The 22678-nt window shown below is 39.1% G+C and overlaps 1 protein-coding gene across 5 annotated transcripts in view; it reads left to right on the forward strand.

Annotated features, from left to right (window-relative positions):
- Positions 1-22678, forward strand: part of col11a2 (collagen, type XI, alpha 2) — a 51478-nt gene that overhangs the window by 17263 nt on the left and 11537 nt on the right. The window contains exons 6-34 of one of the 5 annotated variants that reach the window (XM_078267452.1): positions 3309-4484; positions 5801-5914; positions 7975-8184; positions 9304-9357; positions 10062-10103; positions 10252-10314; positions 10488-10562; positions 10941-11027; positions 11387-11443; positions 12212-12265; positions 12451-12504; positions 12814-12867; positions 13315-13368; positions 14000-14053; positions 14140-14184; positions 16019-16072; positions 18312-18356; positions 18530-18583; positions 18755-18799; positions 19892-19945; positions 20063-20107; positions 20228-20281; positions 20453-20497; positions 20698-20751; positions 20892-20999; positions 21648-21701; positions 21815-21868; positions 22114-22158; positions 22612-22665. In XM_078267452.1, coding sequence (XP_078123578.1) covers positions 3309-4484; positions 5801-5914; positions 7975-8184; positions 9304-9357; positions 10062-10103; positions 10252-10314; positions 10488-10562; positions 10941-11027; positions 11387-11443; positions 12212-12265; positions 12451-12504; positions 12814-12867; positions 13315-13368; positions 14000-14053; positions 14140-14184; positions 16019-16072; positions 18312-18356; positions 18530-18583; positions 18755-18799; positions 19892-19945; positions 20063-20107; positions 20228-20281; positions 20453-20497; positions 20698-20751; positions 20892-20999; positions 21648-21701; positions 21815-21868; positions 22114-22158; positions 22612-22665 — 2958 coding nt within the window. The remainder of the gene's footprint in view (positions 1-3308; positions 4485-5800; positions 5915-7974; positions 8185-9303; positions 9358-10061; positions 10104-10251; positions 10315-10487; positions 10563-10940; positions 11028-11386; positions 11444-12211; positions 12266-12450; positions 12505-12813; positions 12868-13314; positions 13369-13999; positions 14054-14139; positions 14185-16018; positions 16073-18311; positions 18357-18529; positions 18584-18754; positions 18800-19891; positions 19946-20062; positions 20108-20227; positions 20282-20452; positions 20498-20697; positions 20752-20891; positions 21000-21647; positions 21702-21814; positions 21869-22113; positions 22159-22611; positions 22666-22678) is intronic. The other 4 variants (XM_078267454.1, XM_078267456.1, XM_078267455.1 and 1 more) reach the window with 4 other exon arrangements.

Below are 22678 nucleotides of genomic sequence, written 5' to 3' on the forward strand. Positions count from 1 at the left end.
TCCATCCACTTTCCTCCTCGGTCTGTGTGTCCCTGAGGTAAATAAAAGAAAAGCAGAGACATTATCATATCATACCTTTCCACGACTATAACTCTAAAAATGGGGACATTTCCATCATTAAATACACTTTGCATTCAAGACACTTGAATTATTTCAGCAGTTGGATTAGTTGTGACTTTTTTTCTGCAATGGAACACAGAAAGGTAGGGGAAAGAGGATGATACAAGCCAACGTGTCTTTCCCCAATTTTCGGATGGATTGAAAGAAAGAGAACTTATTCAGTGCATAAAACATGCAAATGAAGTTAAATTCTGATTGGTTTTCTGGTTAAATAGAGACATATAAGCATTTGACATGAAGATGGCTTAAGGTGGAGCCTCTTTGCTTACTGAGACTGGTTGTGCACATTACGTACATTATAAGCTTTGCAAGCTCTCCCTCCCTTTTTTCTCTCAAAAACATGCTGATATTTGGGAGCTGACAGTTCCCTGACACCAGCTGCGTCACAGAGCTAAAGTAGCAGGTGATTTCCATCCGCATTCATCCATCCAAAGTACATGATCTTTGTTTTATAAGCCTGCATGCTGGATCAGTCAGTACAATATGGGTATCAGTCACTGTACAGAGCTCCAACACTTTGTGTCCCAAACCCTGTCATGTTGACATGACTGCTTTCTGAATGAATATAAATCAGTGTGGTTTTATTCATTGCCTTCACCCGTTGCTCTATTTTTTTTGCTGTTTTCTCATTCATCAAGGTTGTCGTTGTTGTGTATGGGAAATTCTAATATCAACACTTTTAAAACAGCAGCACAGACTCCTCTGATGAATGGAAAAATAAAAGCTAAGCATTTTATTATTATCTCCTTTGCTGTCTCTCGCTGTCTATCACCCACATTCACCCCTTCTCTCCTATATTTTTCCCTCTTTACCCTCTGCAATCTCTGTTCACCTCACATTTGGAAATCCACTTTCCCCCTTTTCATGCATTCCTGTCCTTTCATTCCTCTTGCTTTCATGTCCCATCTGCCAACCCATCCCTTCGTCCATCTTTCCCATCTTTCAATCCTTCCAATCTCTCTCAGTACTTTGATGAGGAGCAGGATGACCATGAATACCCCTATTATTATGAGGAAACAACAGGCATTCCCTCCTCCTCTGCGTCCCCCTCTCCTCAACCTGGGGCCCCCAGTCAACAGGTAAAGAGGGAGCATGAGAGAGGGAAAACAGGAGCGGGGTTTGTGGAAGGGAAGGAGAATGAGAGAGAGAGGTATTAAAGGAATAACTCAGGCATAATTCATAATATAGGTTTAGCTTGCTAAATATTTGTGTGAACAATATTTACATTACATATTCCCTAAAATGTTTGTTTGGAGAAAAGAATTGAAGCATTTTCACTTTTAGCATTCCATATGCCTCTCTCATCCCTCATCATTCCATACCCCCTTTGTTTTATTCACATTTCACCTTTTCTGTAATCCACATTGACCTCTTACACGTCCAACTCGTTTCCACTGACTTCGTCACACAGGAGTACCTTTCTTTCTTATGATTTTTTGTCCTCGTGCCATTTACATGTTTTCATATATGTGTGTGTTTGTGTGTGTTCAGATGTGGCCAAGTAGGGGCACTGGGGTGGTGTAGGTGCAGCTGTGTTGTTATACACACATGCACACGTTTTCCTCACATTCATTTCCACTCAGTTCTCTATACTTCACTCCTCCATATATCCTGTTTAAGGAGAGCACGTTCATGTTTAAAAAGGGATGTCACAAAGGTTTTCTATCACATAATGGACTCTACAAGAATTTTTTTTAGACTGTTTAGAAAGGTTACTTGGTAACATCTCTGATTTTAATTTGTGGATCTGCTGACATTTCCATATCAAACCAATGGATTATACATGATGATTGGGTGATTTGTATTTGATGCCAAATACAAGTTAGCATAGAAAACACAAGTAAGAACGTGCCACAGTAGCCTTTTCTTTACCTGATCTTGGTCAAATCGTCTTTGTAAATATGTTTTGTTTTTATTTTTGTTGTGTACAAGATAGATGGAGTTTGTAACACGAAGTGGCTGATCACAGAAGTGCATAATTAATTGACTTTCAAATGCTTTTCTGTGATTGCACCGCATTTGTTTATGATGAACTCCACTCAGTTTAACAGTTGATCACAAAAAAACACAGCTAGATTTGCAATGCTATTTGACCAGGGCATGTGTCTGTGTTGTCTACATACTTGCATGATTTCTTAATTGTCTTGGAGGATCACCGCATGCACCTACTGTACTTCTGGGTTATCAGTTTCCATACCAATTTTCCAGTCAACATGGGAATATCAATGCACATATTTTCATCTTGGTTGTAAATCGGACCTTTATATGGCATGCATGTATGCCACAGTATGTCTCCTTTAAGTCTGTTTGTGTTCTGTATTGCATATTTGAGGAGTTTATATTCATGGTGATGGCCTGTTTTACTCAGGTGAAATTTTGTTTGTTGACAATGTTAATTTGCATGTAATTTCTTAATAGCAGCATGAAGAGTAAGAATTAACTGTGAACTGTTGTTTTCATTTTGTGGTTTTATGTGACTAACATGCATTTGCATGCTTGCCTGGCATCCACGCTCTTTCCTTTGCATGGCTACACAGCAGTAACCTTCCCTGTCTTGCAGTGCATTATAACGTGTGTGTGTGTGTGTGTGTTAGAGAGAGAGAGAGAGAGAGAGAGCGAGCACAGCAGGTCAGTGCCTTAGTGATGTGTATGTTTTGTGTATGTGTGTTTGTACAGTGTGTGTGTCTGTGTGTGTATGTTTAGCACCAGCTTCACCTGACCAGTCACACACTCAGTGCCTCTGCCAAACCACAGGCTCCAGTTCATATTAGCGCAAAGATGCTGCTTTGTCATTTAATATTGGGAATGGCATTACTGGAGAGATCAGCAAAAACTCCTCTAAATAACTTGGGTCAAAGATGTGAAATTTCTCAAAATGTCGATTTTCAATTTGTTTGAATACTGGTAGTTTTTTCCTTACTGTTTTAAAACTTGTATTAATCATCTGCTGTATCCAGTAATGCCTGTACAGTCTCAGTAAATCATCCAAGCCTTGGCCATCTTTATGTCATTGTTTCTCAAAACATCCACTCTTGTCTTTCTCTCTCCTTCTGTCCATCCCTTGTTTGTGCTTTTCATCCCCCTCCCAACCCTTCCATGTATCTGTGTCTTCCTCCACTCTCTTTTTGTCAATATGCACATTTACATACTAAACAACATCTCAACCAAACAATAATCACGGATATTAGAAGAAGGAGCTCAATGGAAAAGCAACCCCCACTAAATCCACCCCTGTCAAACCGAAACCCACTCCAGCTAAGCTGGCCAAGACCGGACTATCCAAACTTGTAGTCAAGTTGCCCATGCCCACCAAAGCTCCCAAGTCTGCAACAGCCAAGCCATCCAAAGCTAAGCCCACTGCAGTAGAGATCCTTTTGTCTAAGATCAAACCAACAGCAGCAGCTAAATCTAAGCCTACGGCTACCCCAGCTAAGAACGGCAATGGTAAACAAGCTGCTGAGAAGAAAGTAAATGGTGCAGCTAAAGCCAACAGCAATGGCAATGGAAAAACAGCTGTAACAAAAATTAACAGCAATGGCAAAGCTACAGCTGATGCCAAGCCTACAGCTCAGGCCAAGGTTAATGGAAATGGCAATGGCAAGGTTGTAGCTGAGAAGAAAGTCAATGGAAAATCCTCAGCAGAAAAGAAAGCCAATGGAAATGGAAAATCGACTGTTGTGTCTAAGACTAATGGAAACAGCAATGGCAAAGCTACAGCAGAAAAGAAAGCCAATGGAAATGGCAAAACTGCCACAGAGGTTAAAGTCAAAATTAATGGCAAAGCTGAGAATAAAGTCAATGGTGAGGCTAAGGCTAACGGCAATGGCAAAATTATTACTGTGGTAGAAAAGAAAGTCGTTAGTAATGGTGCTACAAATCAGGCAAAAATTGAAACCACTACAAAAGCAAAGACTGAGAAAATTGTTAAAGTAGAAAAGACTGTGGTCAATGCAGCTAAATCAGCTGCCAAAGTAGAAGCTACAAAGGCACCTAAACCCACAAAAGCATCAAAACCTGAACCTACAAAAACAGCAAAGGCTGTGGCCACCAAAGCTCCAGCAGCAAAAACTCAAGTAAAGACAGAAGTCAAAGAGGTCACCAAAGTTAAAACTGTGGTCACCAAAGTCCCTCTGGTCAAACCAACGGTGAACAAAGTCGTGAAGAATGTGGTCGAAAAGGTTTCCACCCCGAAGAAAGTACCTCCAACATCTCCCCCTGTCCGACCAATTCCACCTAGACCCACGAAATCCAAGGTGGTGGTGGAAAATGTTAAATCCCAGCACAAACCATTCCCACCCTTTGGCAAGACTGTGCTGAGTGGAACTACAGTCCCAGCGAAGAAAAATACCAACGGTTATCAACAGGTACAACAAGAGGGTCCATGTTTGGGTCACAATGTCCAGAGTCGTATGATCCATCTGCCCCATCTGGTTGCCAGTTCTGTCCACCATCCAGGGTCTGCAACTAAATTTTATGAATAGTTTCATCTTTCAATAGATGGCTTGCAGTGCAAATTTTGAGGTATATCCTTGATGGTGGACAATATGGTCTTCAGAATGGAAGTTGGTTCATATCAAGCTGAGTGCCTTCTCCTCTGTTTATATATCATATGATCTTTATGATCACCCCAACTTCTTCATATGATATCATAAAGCGTGCACATTGAAGCATGGCTAATTGTACAGTTTCATTGTTCTTTACTCTACTTCATACTCCTACTCAAGCTGGATCTCAGAACCTGAATGCACTTCAGCACTCCGTCTCTTTCTTTTCAGGGGAAACCATTAACGTACCAGTCAAATGAATGAGCATGGATTTCTGTGGCACAAAAACTAAACCTGAGAAAACACAAATACTATTACATTCTATACACAAGCAACACAACAAATCTCATCTGTCACTCTGTCATTGCCTCTCTTTGTTTTGTTTTTGAAGTACCTGTGTTTTCTCTCTCGACACGTGTCCCTTTATCTGGCCATATTTTGTGTCAAATATGAATAAAGCAGCCTCACAGAAACTAAAAAGCAAGTGTGCTTTTATTACAAGTTACATTGAATTCAATGTGTAGTCTACTATGAAGCTACTTAAAGGTAGAATGACATTGTAAGGGTTCATGGTAATTAGTGGGTTCTGGTAAATTCTTAGAATGTGTTACATTGAATGAACTGAATTATGTTCTGTGAGGCTGTTAATCGGGGTTGTCTCTCTGTTTTCTGGTCTTGGATTACACTAGACATCCCAAAGCATCAAGTAATGATGTTTTCATCTTTAGGGATGGATAGAGGCTCTCAGTCCTACTTACTTCCAATAAGAGCAGACTTCACCCTTTCATGAATATTGGCTTTGTGAGCTTTAAAAAGCAAAAAAATGTTCAACAATACAATAAAAAGAAATCTCAGCAAAGTAGTCTCAATGACTCCCTAAATCTTGCATATGGCAACATGTATAGTCATTGAGATTCTACCTGAAATTTCTTTTATAAAATGGATCTACACAACTTTAAAAATGTGAGTTGCCAGTAAAGATATTCTTTGGCAACCACAATTTTAGGATGTGTTCCATTTTTTTCCACTTTTAACTCATCATCACTTACAAGCAGACTTTGAACTAACCACGCTTTCCCATTAAAATCTGCTTACTTCCTCCCTGCTCCCCAATTCCTGTCAACTTGACCAATCAGGATGTAGATACTGAATATTCCGAGGCTGGCCACACCGCTACAGAGACTGATTATTACTATGAGGAGACGGTGCCAGAGGGTGAGGTGATTGGACAAGAAGAGGTCCCTGTACAGGTAATAAGAAAATTACACACTGGATAGTGACACAGATCAAGAAGATGAAATAGTCAAAGAAGACTGATGGAATAAATAAACCTTATACAGAACATAAATGTAAGTCTCCAGATGTATTTGCTTATAGGTCCCATATTGTATAAAGCCGGTCGAGGTGCTATAATACTATGAAACTATCATAACGCTCTATTCACAGAGAAATGCACACAGCCCGTATTTAGAAACAATGCCTTTTATCAAGCCGTCAGGACTTCCGTACAGTTCTGATATTCACAACTATACTATATATAGGTAGAAAGTGATGCTACAGTGCCGTTATAGTTATTACCCGGCTGCAATGACGGTGCAGCGACGCAGAGAGCGCAGATATAGAAGACCCGGTAGGGGGCTTAAAGAGACAGGCGCTAAAACGAAGCGTTTTAGAAAGTGTGAATATAGGTTTATTCAGACCAACGGAATGAGCAAAATAATTTGTATTTGAACATTAAAGCATGTAAACATGTTCTAGTAGAAACCAAAAATACAAGTAGGCACCTAAACTATTTTGTAATATGGGACCTTTCATTTACTCAGGAAAATACAAAAATAACAGAAGTTACCAATTAGCATAAAGTGACAAAAACAAGAATAACTCCTCGCCTCAAAACAAGAAACATCCATCAACAAAGGAAGAAGACATTGTAATACCTGTGTGGTGGTGAGCCCAGTCTTTGTAGTTTTATCAAGTAGTTATAGCTCTGTGTCTGTCTTTATACTTTTCTAACCACACAACAATGTTTTGTTGGCACCGATGCCACATGACAAGACACACTTTTTCAAAGAGAACGCACCACATTCATCTGCTTGTATCATCAAACATTTTTATGTGGATCCCTTTTCCCCCTAACAACAAGATTCCTGTTCTCATCTCAAGACCCTTGGTTGATCAGGTTGTGATCTTGACATAAGAACAAAGATCTTGTGAAAAAGGGATACGCATACAAATATTTGATATGAAGTTTTAACCACAGCAACAAAGGGAGATGAATATAATGCATTCTCGTTTGAGAGAAAAATCTAACTGAACTAAAGAATACAGTCATTGCTGTGGCTTACTTTACAGCCCTAAACTGTCAGAATTTGAGACGGAGTTTCTCACAGTTCTGATCTGTTTCTCACTGTTCACTTATTTTGGCAATAATCCATATTGTCATCATTAACATTTTATCATCTATATTAGCTGAATTTGATGCCTTTGTTTTGTTTTCCAATTCTGATGTTTTTGCTAATGTTTTGGTGAGCATTGTGTCAGTTCTATATGGTATATATTTTTGTAACAAATGTACACATTATTCACAACTTGTTGTAAAAGGGCTTCAGTTGTATTTACTTTGTCAATTACTGCATTTTCATATGAGATAACGGTACAGCATAATTCCACTGGATTCATGTTTGTTTTTAAAACACCCATGGTAAGTAACATAGAAAATAACATAGTTTTTGCTTTGCATAGCATAGCACATAGCAGCAGCTTGTTTTCACAAAGTGCTTCATATCAGTTCTGTGTGTTTAGGGACTAGACAAGCAAAACCATGACATTAAACCAAACGCTTACAATGTCAGATAATATATTTGAGCAAAATTGGACAGGTCATCACACACAAGCTGATGAAGATATGCTTTAGTGGAAACATACTATTATAAATTTAATAATAAATGATTAATAGGAGATCTAAAGTCGCAGGATTATCCTGCCAATCAGTAATTCACCTGAAAAAATCGGACTGACGTTAAGCATGAAGGACTGATACCACAGTCTGCCAGATGTCTTTTTGTTTTCTGTCCCTATGTCACTGTTTATTTGCGAAAGGTAAGACTCACTCATTTCTATATATGCCCCCTTCTTCTACTCCCCCTGGTGATTCATTCTATATTTCTCTTTCCTTTACTAACGTTTCCCCATCATTCATACATCTCCCTCTTCCTTCCTTCTTCTTCTTGCATCTTTATTTCCCTTTGCTTGATACATCCTCCCGTGCCCCTCTATCCACCCCATTGCGGCTCTGATAAACCCAACCCAGCCCCAGGTGGAGACAACGTTGGTGGGAGAGGAGGTAGATGCCACCAAGGCAGGCGGTGTGGGCGAGGAAGCCTTCACTGAGGAGTATGTGGACGTGGGCCTTAAGGAATACGACTATTCCTACAAGGACTACAATGAGCCAATGATGGAGACTGGAGAGGTCGAAGCCAACATGGGCCCCGCCCTGTCCGCTGTGACAGACGAGGGAGGCGTAAGTCGTTTTGCTTTAGAGGCAAAAAAAAACCCAAAACCAGTTTCAACCAAATCTGAATCCTAGTCTTTGTCAAATTGTATTCAATGTCCTCTCAAATGACTTGTTTGAGTTTGCCGTCTCTCAAAGGCCATTATGGAAACACCTAATTTATTTCTGTGTGTTTAGTTTTTTTTTATCACTCTGGGACCTTCTTATCCATGGTGGCTAATTTGAACACACCTGGTACTATATACATCTTCACCTAAAAGACTGGGATAGAGAATGTAGCCATAATTACCTTCACTTTAACACATAAAAGTGGATTTTAGACAGACCTAAACGTTATAAAATCCATTTAGAAATCTCAGGAGGACCAGCTGCAACTTTGACTAATGTTACATATTTTGACTTGACTCTAAAAATATACCTTCAGTCTACCCTTGTATTCATTTGATGTATTGATTTTTAACACCTGTTTTAGTCTCCCAACCAAAGGTGTTCGTAAATTCAAGATGGCCAATATACCATATAATATTCATGGATTCAATTGTATGTCAGGCAAGCTCAATCAGTTACATAGAAACCTGTATTTGAATGCATTTCAAATACTTTAAGGACCAAGACGTGGTCCCCACATCAAAGGTTGAAATTGGTTTTATTCTATACGGTGTATAGTGAGCATCTCAGGACCCTTGGATGAATAGCTATTGGTAGTAGAAGCTATTGGGGCTCCTAAAAACATAAATGATAACTTTAACTGTCACATACACTGCATAAAGAGGCATTTGGAAGTGCAGCAGAAACCAATTGCTGCATCTTTTGTCTTGAATGCCGTTTATCTCAGTGTATGGCTTCATTTAGAGCTGCTAAGCCAACATCATTCTCTGTATCTATGCACAAACAAATATACAAGTAATGGACCAACAGTTTGGAGAACACTGGCGTAATAATGTTTGATACAATGTTGCAAACTAATGTGGTTGTCTTGTGTAAGTGTGCACCTGCTGTCCAAATGCATGCAGCCAAATCTGCATTCTATGAGTGTGTTTGTCTTTTTTGTTTTCGATGTACTGTATGTGTGTGAGTACCTTTATACTGACTATGCTGTGTTGTTGGCTACATGTGTGTTTTCCTCAGGCTGCCGTCAGAGGCCAGAAAGGAGACAAAGGAGAACCTGCTGTCTTGGAGCCTGTGAGTCACTGTCTTTAAGAAGCTTTACCTCAGCAGGTGTTAAAATAGCTTGTTCCCAGCCACTTTTACCAGAAGCTCCATGGGTTTGCACTAGTATCCCACCAGTCAACATCTTGCTTTTCTATCTGTAATTCAAGATAGATTTGCCACGTCAAGTTGAGGGTGTGATTCAACACATATTCACATTTTAGAATACCATTTTGGCTGAAGAACAATACCAATTCTGTTATAAAATCACAGGACATACCTACAGCTGGTTACCTACACTGTCCCATATTTGTTTCAATTGGTGCCAATTAGTCATTATACTGTTGACCAGCTGTCAATTTCCAATGAGCAGGTTGACAAACATTCTATAGATTAGACAGCTGGTAGTTTAAATGGCAGCAACTGAGACTGAATGACAAACCAACCTAAGCTTCTTGTCCTCGTAGAAAAGGCTAAAAATCTTTCCATTTGTCATCTAAGCTGATTTTCTTTTTTTAGTGCATATTTCAGTCTTAAAATGCTAAGATAAGTTATTTAACCTGAAATGCAGCCGGGACAGATCTCTCCAGTAGGAGCCAAATGTGTTTTGCATTTTTAATTTATAACAGCGGAGCCTTATAATGGAGTAATGACTTTCTACAATGTACACACTTGTATGTTCTTTTTGCGAGATTTTCTCCTCTGTAACATTTCTGACTTTATTTTGATTTTTGCAGGGTATGCTGATTGAAGGACCTCCAGGACCTGAGGGACCTGCTGTAAGTAAATGATAATTATTCCCGTGTTTCTGTCCAAAAGATATTTAACTGACCTGTTAACATTACATTTATACCCCTGTAGTTTGCTCTTCTAGATTAGTACTCTGCAATCAGAACACTTATATCCTTTTTCCCCTACCTCTTCCAGGGTCCTACAGGCCCCCCCGGCTCCTCTGGACCTCCTGGCTCCGTCGGCGACCCTGGCGAGAGGGTGAGTGTTTCATTTTATCTGAAGAAGTGCAGGTTTGTAGAGATTAGAATCTGTGCACAGACAATTCTGAAACATTATTGGTCATTGCAGATGCACTATGCAAAAGAAACATATTTTACTTCTACTCTTTCCTTCAACACGCCAGCTCACCCTTTTCTCTATTCATCCTGCAGGGTCTTCCTGGTAAGGCTGGTCTACCTGGAGCTGATGGAGTCCCTGGACCTCCTGGAACCTCAGTCATGCTGCCTGTGGGTCCCCCTTAACTTTTGATCCTTCATTAGAAAGGGATACTGTCTGAATGGCCAAAAATGTGAAAAACAAATGTGATTGAGATGTGATTTTTGCTCCAACATGGGCATTTTTAACATTGGCCCTGGTTCAATATTCTGTATAAGTCTGTATGTTCAATACAAATACCTGTTATAATGCCTTGAAGCTGTATTTTCTTTAAATAGTTGGAGACTGCCCATTCAAAGACTTCATCCTCTTTATTAGTTCAAGTAATTGTTCAACCGAATGTTTTGTTAATAAATTATAATCAATTTCTCCAACAGTTATCCTCTACTATTGATTAGGCACAGCATCCACTCAGATGTCTAAATGCTTTTTTCTTTTCTTTTTTGCAGTTCCGTTTTGGTCAGAGTGGAGGAGATAAGGGTCCTGTCGTTTCTGCACAGGAAGCCCAGGCCGCAGCCATCTTGTCTCAGGCCAGGGTCAGTCATCACTTTTATTTCCCATTTCCAGTGTTAGTTTTCCTCAAGGATCCATCAGTGGAGTCTTGATGCGTCGCCCATTACCCCAGAGTGTTGCCATCTTTGAAAAACATTGTGTCTGTAGATGTAATTAACATGTATGCACATATGATTCGATAGACATTAGCCTTACCTTGCTATTGATATTTTTTTTAAAAGGCACTTCCCTTACCGAAGTGAGTACAAGAACCATAACAACATGTAATACATAATTAATTAATTTATAATTAATGTAAAAGGAGACTTTTTTTTTCTTCATCATCAACATTACAAGAAGCCATGTGCCTTCATCATCATTGATTTTGAGATGTTGTCTCTAGATGGCCCTGAAAGGACCTCCTGGACCAATGGGATTCACTGGACGCCCTGGACCACTGGTATGTTATTTGTCATTCTGACCCTTAGCTGTTCTGAGTCTGCTGTTGTCATTGCTAACAAATGTCACAATGCACTACACAATACAAAAACATGGACTTAAACAAGGATTCAGATCTCATTATACTGTAGGTCTCTTGAAGGTCTTTTGATACGTCCCATTAATTACAAAAACAGCTTTGATTTTTTTCTTTTCTCTGATCATTAAAGTGCTCATATTATGCTAATTTTCAGGTTCATAATTGTATTTAGAGGTTATAGTAGAATAGGTTTACTTTTAATTTTCAAAAAACACCTTATTTTTGTTGTACTACGCATTGCTGCAGCTCCTCTTTTTACCCTGTGTGTTGAGCTCTCTGTTTTAGCTACAGAGTGAGGCATCACACATGTGCAGTACCTAGGTCAGCGCTACAAGCCAGTCAGAAGCAGAGTATGAGGGCGTGCCACGTTAGCAGCTAGGCGAGCATTATAACGTGTTACAAAGTGACGCACGTTCGTCACGGAAGTAAAGGCTGGACTACAATAGAGCTGTTTGGAGCAGTTTGTGAACAGTGTTTTCTGTTGGAGATGGTAAGTCCCTTTGGGGTGGATTTTGGGATTTTTCACTTTGTAAACCTATAACATGCACAAAAAGATATATAACACAATAAAGGAAAGGGAAAAAGCCAAAAAGCATAATATGAGCACTTTAAGGGGCGTGCAACAATAAATAGTTTTGCTGATGATGATGATGATGATGATGATGGTGATGATTGTTGGGACTGTTTCAGGGAAATCCAGGAAGTAATGGTCTGAAGGGAGAGAGTGGAGACCCTGGCCCTCAGGTAAAAACACTGAACCTGAACTCTGACCTCAAAATCAAACAATTAAAATAATGTGTACGTCAAACCACAAAACAAATATCCTTCCTTTTACAGTGCAGTATTGTGTATGTTGTTATTGAACTTATAGTGTACTCAGGTCAGATCTATGACAAAAATGTATCACATACATGTAATTCATTTCTCAGGGCCCCAGGGGATCCCAGGGTATAATGGGACCTCCAGGCAAAGCAGGAAGAAGAGTGAGTATGAATAATGGCTGGTTTGTCTTTAAGTTGTTTATTGTTTGTTTGACTCAAAGTACACAGGACATAACTGCTGTTTCTCAAAGAGACTCAGGAGTAAATTCTAAGTGAATGGTGAAGATGTTTCGACCAATACGGAATCATCTGTTTTCATACGTGGATCTTTCCTATAGCTCTGTTAAAATGATCTCTTTCTTTGCCAACCATGCCCTGTAAAAACAAATGGGTGTTTGGCAAGTGGTACAACTGTGTCTGATATACAAATCACTTTTAAAACATGTTCTTCCTTTGCTTGTCTCCAAACAGGGCCGTGCCGGAGCTGATGGCGCCAGGGGAATGCCAGGAGAGCCTGGATCTAAGGTAACCTTTCGTTAGTGTCATTTCTTTATGGACATCGTCAAAATGAACTCTATTGGCTTTTCTACCTGGCATTTTATTTAAAAGTCCTGGAAAAGATCCCCCTGTATGAAAAAATGCAGTCAAACAATCATACTGACAGTAACTGTGATGTTGCCTTAAAAATTAAACCTATCACTCTCGAGTCTTTTAATGCTTGTAGTTTTTTTCCTTGTGAATTTGTGAAATGATAAATGTACAACCTGGTAGGCTACGCAGGAATATGATTAAGCCAGTCTTGCTCGGACAATAAAGTCCAACTGAGCATCTCACGCTTTTATCTGGTGTGCACAGCTATGTACATATCAAAAGTTTAAACTTAGGGTTAATGCATTCTCTCCAATTCTGATATATTTCTATATCTACTACAATTCATTAGTAATACCTTACATGTCTGTTTGTCTCTCTCAGGGTGACCGTGGTTTTGATGGCCTTCCTGGTTTGCCCGGTGACAAAGGACACAGGGTGAGTCGAAAAAATTAATTAAACATTATTTAAAAGATTTCTGAATCTGCTCTTTTGATTTACAGAATTTCAGACGAAGGCTTTGATATGTTTAAATGATAAAATAATTATTTAACTACAGCAAGTTTTGTGTTTGCTGTCCCTTAGTCTTGTAAAGACTGTCCTGTAATCAATATAATCAGAAACCAGATAAGTGTAAACTCACTAGAGATGGAACTTCAGCAATCTCCGGTGTCTTCACGGAGGCCTCGTCTGACAATTTCTTCTGTACTGAGCTCACTTTGGGCTCTCACGCAATCAACAATAAATAACTTTACTTCCAGCTTTAAGTTTAAATAAATAAGTAAGAGTGAACCGGCATACCAACAAAACCACAGCATTAGTAGTAGTAATAGTGGTAGTAGAAAGAAGATTTTGCGTGTTCTTTGTTGTTGTTGTTTATTAGGATTTCCTTCATTTTTTACACAACATAGAAAACATACAATAACAATACAGCCATTTATAACCAGACGTTACCTAGACATACACAAGTGTTTAATATGTATAAGAACCTTAATACTTGGGTATCTGTTTGTAAGCAGAGCTAAATCATGTTCGGATTCCTCACTCCGCCATTTTTTCATCTCCCCAGGGGGACTCAGGAGCAATGGGACCCCCAGGTTCTCAAGGAGAGGACGGAGAGAGGGTACGAATATATGAGAAAAGAAAACATCCATCATTTTGTCACTCCATAACTGATAATAATCATGTTGTTTCTGTGTGTGTTTCCAGGGAGATGATGGAGACATTGGACCCAGGGGTCTCCCAGGTGAACCAGTGAGTGTTTCAATGACAACACAGTCCAATTTTAAATCTTTCCCTCATGTCTATATGTCTCCGTTATAAACAGCATCCCAAAATACTGTACATCCCTGTGCATCCATCTTTCTACCTTCCCACCTGTTGTTTCTCAGCATAGCAATAATTCCTTAAATAGTTAGAGTTCTTCACTGTAATTATGTGTCAGGCAGTGATGGAGGGGTAGAAGTGCTGTCAGGATCACTCACAGTTTATAGTGCAATGATTTCAACAAGGAAGTCTACAAGAAACATGTGCAGACTGAAATGTAATAGTTTGCAAGAAATGGATGTTTGGATGTAAACTCCTGTCAGCTTCATCAATAACATCAACCCTGTGAGTAAGCCAGAATAAATACACATTCAAAATGTTACAAACTTAAATATATATATAAAATAAGACTAGTTACATTTTTTTTCATAAAATAAGCCACTTTATTAGGTGCACCTGTACAATCCAGTACAACAGCTCGGCCATAAATTCTACATTTGTAAAGTCTATAATGTTCTGTTTTTGTTGACACTGTCTGAAATGTGTACATTTAATATATTTATTACAGAGGTCATAGTTAGAAGTGGTGTTGTACTGGACTACATTATAATGAGAGATGGTTTGTAATAGTTTTGTCCTTATTTACACATGTAAAGGGGGGGCAGAATATTAGAAAGACCTCTCAATATATTGCAGTCCAGTACCAGTAACTATATGACCTCAATGCTGAAACATATAACTACAGTAACACCTCTATGACAGTGTCAAAAAAGACCCTGAACATTATAGTCATCATAAAAGTAGATTTTATGGCAAAAAAGTTGGATTGCCATCTCTTATAAAGTGACCACTGGAGGTATTTATAAGTGGCGTATGCTGTACATTCAAACAAAACAAACCATTTAAAAAAACATCCAGACCCAGACCTGACATTGATGCCCTCTAGAATAAAATGATGTCTGACAAAGAAATGACAAGCCACATAAGTTAGACTTTCTTTTCCTCTTCACGTCAAAAAAGTGTTAGTGCATGTAAAACAGTATTTAAGACAAGAGCGCTACCATTTTTGAGGTCTCCCAAGTATTATTTTTTTGTGGGCACACTCTCAAGGAAATAGAATACTGAGCGCTATCTCTTTACAATCACCCACAACGCCTCAACATGAGGACAAAACCAAAATAAACACATCATACTGTATTCTCAATATCACCATTACAAAAACAGCATTTCTGCTTATTTTCTTAAACCCCATCTGAAAAGCTTGTGGGAAGAATGTTAAAGAAACGTTTTAATTTAAAATGAGTGGTGGTCAAAGACACAAATTTAAAATCCAGCTACACACCTGCCTCCAAGAAAGTGGTATAGTAAACATTTCTCCCCAGTAGAGATGGCATTTAAAGAGAATTACAATTAAATAATAGACTTTTACAATAATAAGAATATACATTTCTATTTATATCAATCACACACATAAAAAAAACCAATTCCCTTAAACAAAAATTATTTTTAAAAAGGTACGCCATCTACGAAATTATTGTAATCTGTCCATTTAGTTTGTTACAAATACTTGTTTTTTTTCAAATCAACAAACAGTAGTAATCATTACAATACAATCATTAGTTTGTCACGATGCTAATGTTGCAGCTGTAGCTGTTGTTGTCCTTTGACCTCCCACTTTTATTCATCTATATTGTGATTTTTTCGATAATCAAAATTGTGAGGCTGTTGGAATATGACTTGGATTACTGACTGATCTGTGTGTGTGTGTGTGTGTGTGTGTGTGTGTGTGTGTGTGTGTGTGTGTGTGTGTGTGTGTGTCTAGGGACCTCGTGGTTTGCTCGGACCCAAAGGTCCTCCTGGAATCTCTGGCCCTCCTGTGAGTAAAAACTAATTTTTTTTTAAGATTATTATTTGGGCATTTGTAGGCCTTTATTGACAGGACAGCCTAAGAAATAAAGGGGGAGAGAGAGGGGGAATGACATGCAGCAAAAGTCGAACCCGGGCCCGCTGCGTCGAGGAGTAAACCTCTATATATGGGCGCCCGCTCTACCAACTGAGCTAACCGGGCAAAAACAATTTTAAACCACATTGTACTGCTTTTATTTTAGGAGCATTGTTTTTTCCATCTGTGACCACTGAATACCCACAGCACCTCCTGAAACAACACCACACAACCTGATATAAAGACGGGGATATCCAGTGATCTAAAAATGAACATGTAATGTTCCCACAATCACCTCAAAATGATACCAAGACACCCAGTATCACCCAGGATTTAGGCAGCCATTCCCAAGTGTCCATTTGACACTCATATATTTATATGTACTAGAGTTGTTTGGCTGTGGTTGAGGTCTGCCCTAAAAACAGTGGTACTGTACTAAAGTACAATTGTATGCTACTTTATCCTTCTACTCCTTTCCATCTCAGAGGTTATTATTGTACTTTTTACTCCACTACATTTATTTGATAGCCATAGTTACTTTGCAGATTTAGATACAAATTTTGAATGAACTAATAAATGATGATTTATTATTAGTTAAGCAACCCCGCAATATATAAAGTAATTTAAATTAGCTCCACTTATACCAGTCGAAACATTAAGGTGATGAACACACATTAACGCATTAATAATTATAATCCAGTAATATTCATTCATATATGATTCTAAAATGGGCCATTTTGTATAGTAAGTACTTTTACTTTTGGTAAATAATAATAATATAATAATAAATAATAATTCACAAACTGCTCCAAACAGCTCTATTGTAGTCCAGCCTTTACTTCCGTGACGAACGTGCGTCACTTTGTAACACACGTTATAATGCTCGCCTAGCTGCTAGCGTGGCACGCCCTCATACTCTGCTTCTGACTGGCTAGTAGTCCTTACCTAGGTACTGTCAGGGCACGACCTCATACTCTGCTTCTGACTGGCTAGTAGTCCTTACCTAGAGTACTGTCAGGGCACGCCCTCATACTCTGCTTCTGACTGGCTGAAGTAGTCCTTACCTAGGTACTGTCAGGGCCCTCATACTCTGCTTCTGACTGGCTAGTAGTCCTTACCTAGGTACTGTCAGGGCACGACCTCATACTCTGCTTCTGACTGGCTAGTAGTCCTTACCTAGGTACTGTCAGGGCACGACCTCATACTCTGCTTCTGACTGGCTAGTAGTCCTTACCTAGGTACTGTCAGGGCACGACCTCATACTCTGCTTCTGACTGGGTAGTAGTCCTTATCTAGCTACTGCGCATGTGCGACTCCAAACAAAGATGGAACAGAAGTGAGATTCAAACAGAGAGCTCAACACACAGGGTGAAAAGAGGAGCTGCAGCAATGAGCAGTACAACAAAAATATGGTGTTTTTTTTAATTTAAACCATGTAAACCTATTCTGATATAACCTCTAAATACAATTATGAACCTGAAAATGAGCATAATATGAGCACTTTAAGTAAAACATCGGAGTACTTCTTCAACCAGTACTTAAAAGAGTACTCCAAAGATTTAGCAAGGCACTCCTTTAACATTGTCTGAATCACAGACAGTTTTTTGAAAAGGATCAAAATGAATGCAGCACAACCAGAGACGTAGTCGTTTTTTTAAAATATTCTTCTTCATTAAAACCAAGTGCCCACATTCCCCACAATGCAACCCGACCACTGACAGTTGGTCAGATATTCAGGTGTGTTATGCTAGTAGCAGCTAATGTAGCATACACCTGCTAACCTGAAGCGGAGCTGAAGAGCAGGCTACAGAGGTCTGGTGCGCCAGCATCACTTGAGGACATTTGTCAGCTTCAGTAGCTTTATACTACTTAAGACCTGTAAAGAGACATTTATGGGTAAAATCAGTTGAGTTCCTCTTTAAGCTGCAGTTTTTAAGTGCTGATTCCCACAAAGCCAAACCACACACTCCCATCATCACCAAAATCTATAATTTGCTGTGAGTGGCATTGAGCAATAAGGCACTAGCAAGGATCGTATCAGTTCCTACAGCAGGCAGCAAAAAAAGAATTGCTTTGAATATAAAAGTGAGTTAATCATTAGTATGTGCAACTGTGCAATTGTTTTTCAGATTTCCCTTCTGATTTTTCTCTGTTCATCCTCTTTCCTTCTCAGGGTGTACGAGGAAATGACGGGCCCCACGGTCCCAAGGGAAACCTGGTCAGTGTCACTTTAAGTTGTCTACCATGTTATCATGTAACTTTTGAATCAGCTGATAATTACTATCAGTGGCTGTAATTGTATCACAAAACCTTTTATTATGAGTAATTCTAAGATGTGACACTCATCTGTCCTCCACTTTGTCATCACTTTATCTTCTTTCTGTGTCTCAGGGTCCCCAAGGAGAGCCAGGACCTCCAGGTCAGCAGGGAACCCCTGGAACTCAGGTGAGGCTGCGGACAGTTGGTCCCCATCACATACTGTACTTGTGTAATATTAACTTCTTTCACTAAGTAACTGTGTGTGAAAGAGCAAAGGTGTGCATGCACATGTACACAAAACAAAAGGAAACAGTAATGTTGAGAGTGTACATTCATTCATTTATTGTTTCTTTTTAGGGAATGGCAGGACCTCAGGGAGCCCTCGGACCCCCAGGAGAGAAAGTAAGATACCAAGAATATATACACTTACAAAAATACTGCAAGATACAGGAAGTTGGCTCAGGGAAGTTATACAATAGAGGATGAATGTTTACACCTTTTATCTCTTTATTTATGAAGAATATATGTCCAAAAAGCCCTTTAGCCCTGTGAGGTATTTTGGATAGCCAATATCACAGCATGTAAAGAGCATTCTGTATCTGCAATTTGTTGTATTTGTTGTATTAAAAAAAGCAGATATTAGACTGTTACATAATGCAGTGAAAGATATTACAAAAGTGAAAACCAGCAATATATGTTGGGAGACTTGCAGTTCATAAGACAAGTCCATAAGAAAACCAAAACATATTTCATAGTCCATATTCTAACATCACATTTCTTTGTCCAGAAAGTATGTAGGTTTTTAAAAGTGCTTTAAGTAAATGTATGTATATATTACATTAACAAATAAGTGTATTGTTTAATGATAATTTTATTGAAATGACCCGGACATTGTGAAAAAGATGAAGTTATACTCAAGACATGAGATGAGATCTGATTGGATTAGATTAGATGTAACATAACATGCACTGTATATCATATGTTATTATTCTGGATTTCAATACATAAAGGGATGAGGAGGATTGCTTGATGATTACTCTTTATTGATGTCTTTTTTTTCTCTTGTAGACTTTCAAAACAACAGTCCTTTTGTGAAGTGTGCTTATTTGCTTTCTTGGCAATAGTAACGTGAGAAACACTCTTGTATCTCTTTGTTTAAATATGAGCTGTAGCTCATATTTAAACAAAGAGATTAGCTTATTTTAGCTTATCATAAAGTCTGCTAGCCAGGCTCTGTCCAGAGGTAAAAAAAGAATCCACCTACTAATAATGGCAGTTCAAGTAACTCTGCAATCATATTGGAATTACACATCCTTCTCTCTGTCACATTAAGCATAGAAAGGAAGCAGCTCCCACTTGTTAGCTTGGTAACTACACAGTTATTAGCACTGGTTATTTCTCTTTTGGTGTTTTAGGGCAGTTACCAAACAGTTTGAAGTGCATTACCACCCCCCTCTGGACTCTCACTCATGACCACCTTGTCTTCTCCTCCAGGGTCCCACAGGAAAACCAGGCCTGCCAGGAATGCCTGGAGCTGACGGCCCTCCTGTACGTTGAGTCTCTTCCTTATTTTTCTTTGATTATATCATTAAAACTGAATTAGGTTGAATCTACCAACACTGGATGTCCTTGCTGAGACTTGAGCTCTCTGTCTTTCCTTCTCAGGGTCACCCAGGGAAGGAAGGGCCTTCTGGCACCAAAGGAAACCAGGTGGGTGTCAGTCATCAGCCCATCACACCCCGGCCTTGGTGTCCCTTCCATCGAACACACTCTTACTTAAAGGCATTTATTGTGATGTTAACTCATCCTTCTTTCTTTGACCTTCTCCAGGGTCCAAACGGTCCCCAGGGATCAATCGGCTATCCCGGCCCTCGTGGCATTAAGGTCAGTTCAGTTCATTTTTTCATTAAGTCCTCTTTGTCAGGTCACTTTTGCACACTTTAAATTATTTCTTGATTTTTTTTTAGGATTTTGTATTGCATGTGCAAATAAACATAACAACTTAAATGTTCCTTAGTATATCAGTGTATTGATTATGCAATGCTTTAATTGCAGGGAAGTCAAGGAATCCGCGGACTGAAGGGCCACAAGGGAGAGAAGGTAAGTGATGCATTACAATAGAATACTTCCACTTAGTCAAGGTATACCCTCACTTAAAATCACAATTGCATAGTGTACATTTTTAGTTGACACACAATAGCAAAAACAAAAAACAGGACATGTTCACGTCTTTGTCTCTTGAGTTCAGTTCAATAATAAACAGGTTGATGTAGTCTTTTGCTGTTTGCTTGTGTTTCTAGGGAGAAGATGGTTTCCCTGGAATTAAGGGAGATTTTGGTGCCAAGGGAGAGAGGGTAAGATTGATTGATTGATTGATTGATTGATTGACTTATTCATTGTCATTTCATATCTTTGCCATATTGTCTGAGTTATTACTCTGTATATCTGTATACATTTTGTTGATTTGATCTGAGAGTTTTGCTCCTGCTGACAGGGTGAGCTTGGAGTATCAGGGCCCAGAGGAGAGGATGGTCCAGAGGGGCCAAAGGGTCGCGTCGGACCCCCCGGTGAGCTCGGGCCAATTGGACTAGTTGGAGAGAAGGTACAACCAGATTACATGATTGGCTCTGAGTAACGTGAGATAGGTTACTGATATTCTTAGGAGCATCATTTCCTGCTTTATGTATTATTCACCAAAAGTGAAATTCTTCTAAGACTGAACTTTTGGTTTTTGTGTTGCAAATTCTGATATTTCCTATAAATTTACCAAGATATTTCCATTTCTTAAAATTAGGGTGAGGCTTCCTCTTTGACAACATTAGGCAGGAAATATAACTGTGCTGCCCTCTGGTGGTTGTACACATATGTGCACTTAAGTGAAATGTGACATTTACACATGGAGTTATAATTATATTACAATTATATTTGAATGAAACATGGGCATTTAATTTTCACATATGTTTTTTTTTATTATTGTTGTGTAAGTTGCTGTGACTAAACGTCTGATATTTTGCCCGTTAATTTTATTGCATGTTAATATGACCGTAGCACACCTGAGCACAATATCAGCTAATTCTCGTTTACCTTCATATTGTGGCATATTTTTCTGAATTTGAACAAATCATCACTGGCACACTTGTGATACAATTTGTTGTGTAGCAGTTTGGTTAGTATTTAAAACACAATTACAGATGTTGTGATCCATTCACATTAAAGGATAATGATTAATGACATCGTCACATCATTTCAGGGTAAACTTGGTGTACCTGGACTTCCTGGATATCCTGGAAGACAAGGACCCAAGGTAAGAGAAACACACATATCATCCTCACGGGCACATTTATTCATCCAGGATGACTTTTGTTTCACGCAAGTGATCATCAGGCCTTACAGTGCTTATGTTGATTTGTTTTTTAGGGATCTCTTGGATTCCCAGGATTCCCCGGCTCAAACGGCGAGAAGGGAACAAGGGTAATTCGATGGCTCTGTTTTTTTTGCTTCTTAAGCCAGACTATTCAGCTCCTTAGGGCCATAGATAATAAATGATCAAAGCAGTGATCAATGTCAAAGTGTCAGATGAGGTAGCTGATGAATGATCACTACACAAGATAAGATAAGATAAGATGGACTGATGGATCCTGTATTTATCTTCAGTATTGTACGGTTCACTTATGTCTGACTGAGTCTGAAATGGTGTTTTTTGTTTGTTTTTTCAGGGTCTTGGTGGCAAATCAGGGCCTAGAGGACAAAGAGGACCAACGGTACTATTTCATTTAATTATTTATTCCTTCTTTTAGCCAGTTTGTAAAAGCTATGCTCGGTCTGAGGATGATGATGATGATCTTTGATCCTTCTTCCACTCAAGCTGTTGAGCGCAGATGGACAAAAACAGTTTTTGTAGGCTCTTGGTATTTCGAGAGTAACGTAGCACCTGAGCAGAGTTTTACTGCCCTCTCTGGTTGACAGGGTCTAGCCTGTTGCAGCTCTGACCCTTTGGTTATAACAGTACACCTGTGCATCACTGCAGCAAAGTGAGATATTAAAGCACTGGAGCTCAGCAAAAACAAGATTTTCAGGGGGTTTTAAGTTATTCTTTAAGCATTGATTTAATGTGATTGAATTAATTTAAAACTCTCGCAACATCAACGTAATCAAAGATAGCGTCACTTTTGCATTGTTTTTCACTAATTCTGCTCACTGTTTGTGTCCACCAGGGCCCCAGAGGGCAGAGAGGACCGAGGGGGGCGACTGGGAAATCAGGAGCAAAGGTTTGTTTTGGGA

The sequence above is a fragment of the Sander vitreus genome, chromosome 14 (genome assembly GCF_031162955.1).
Source record: "Sander vitreus isolate 19-12246 chromosome 14, sanVit1, whole genome shotgun sequence".
Lineage (NCBI taxonomy): Eukaryota > Metazoa > Chordata > Actinopteri > Perciformes > Percidae > Sander > Sander vitreus.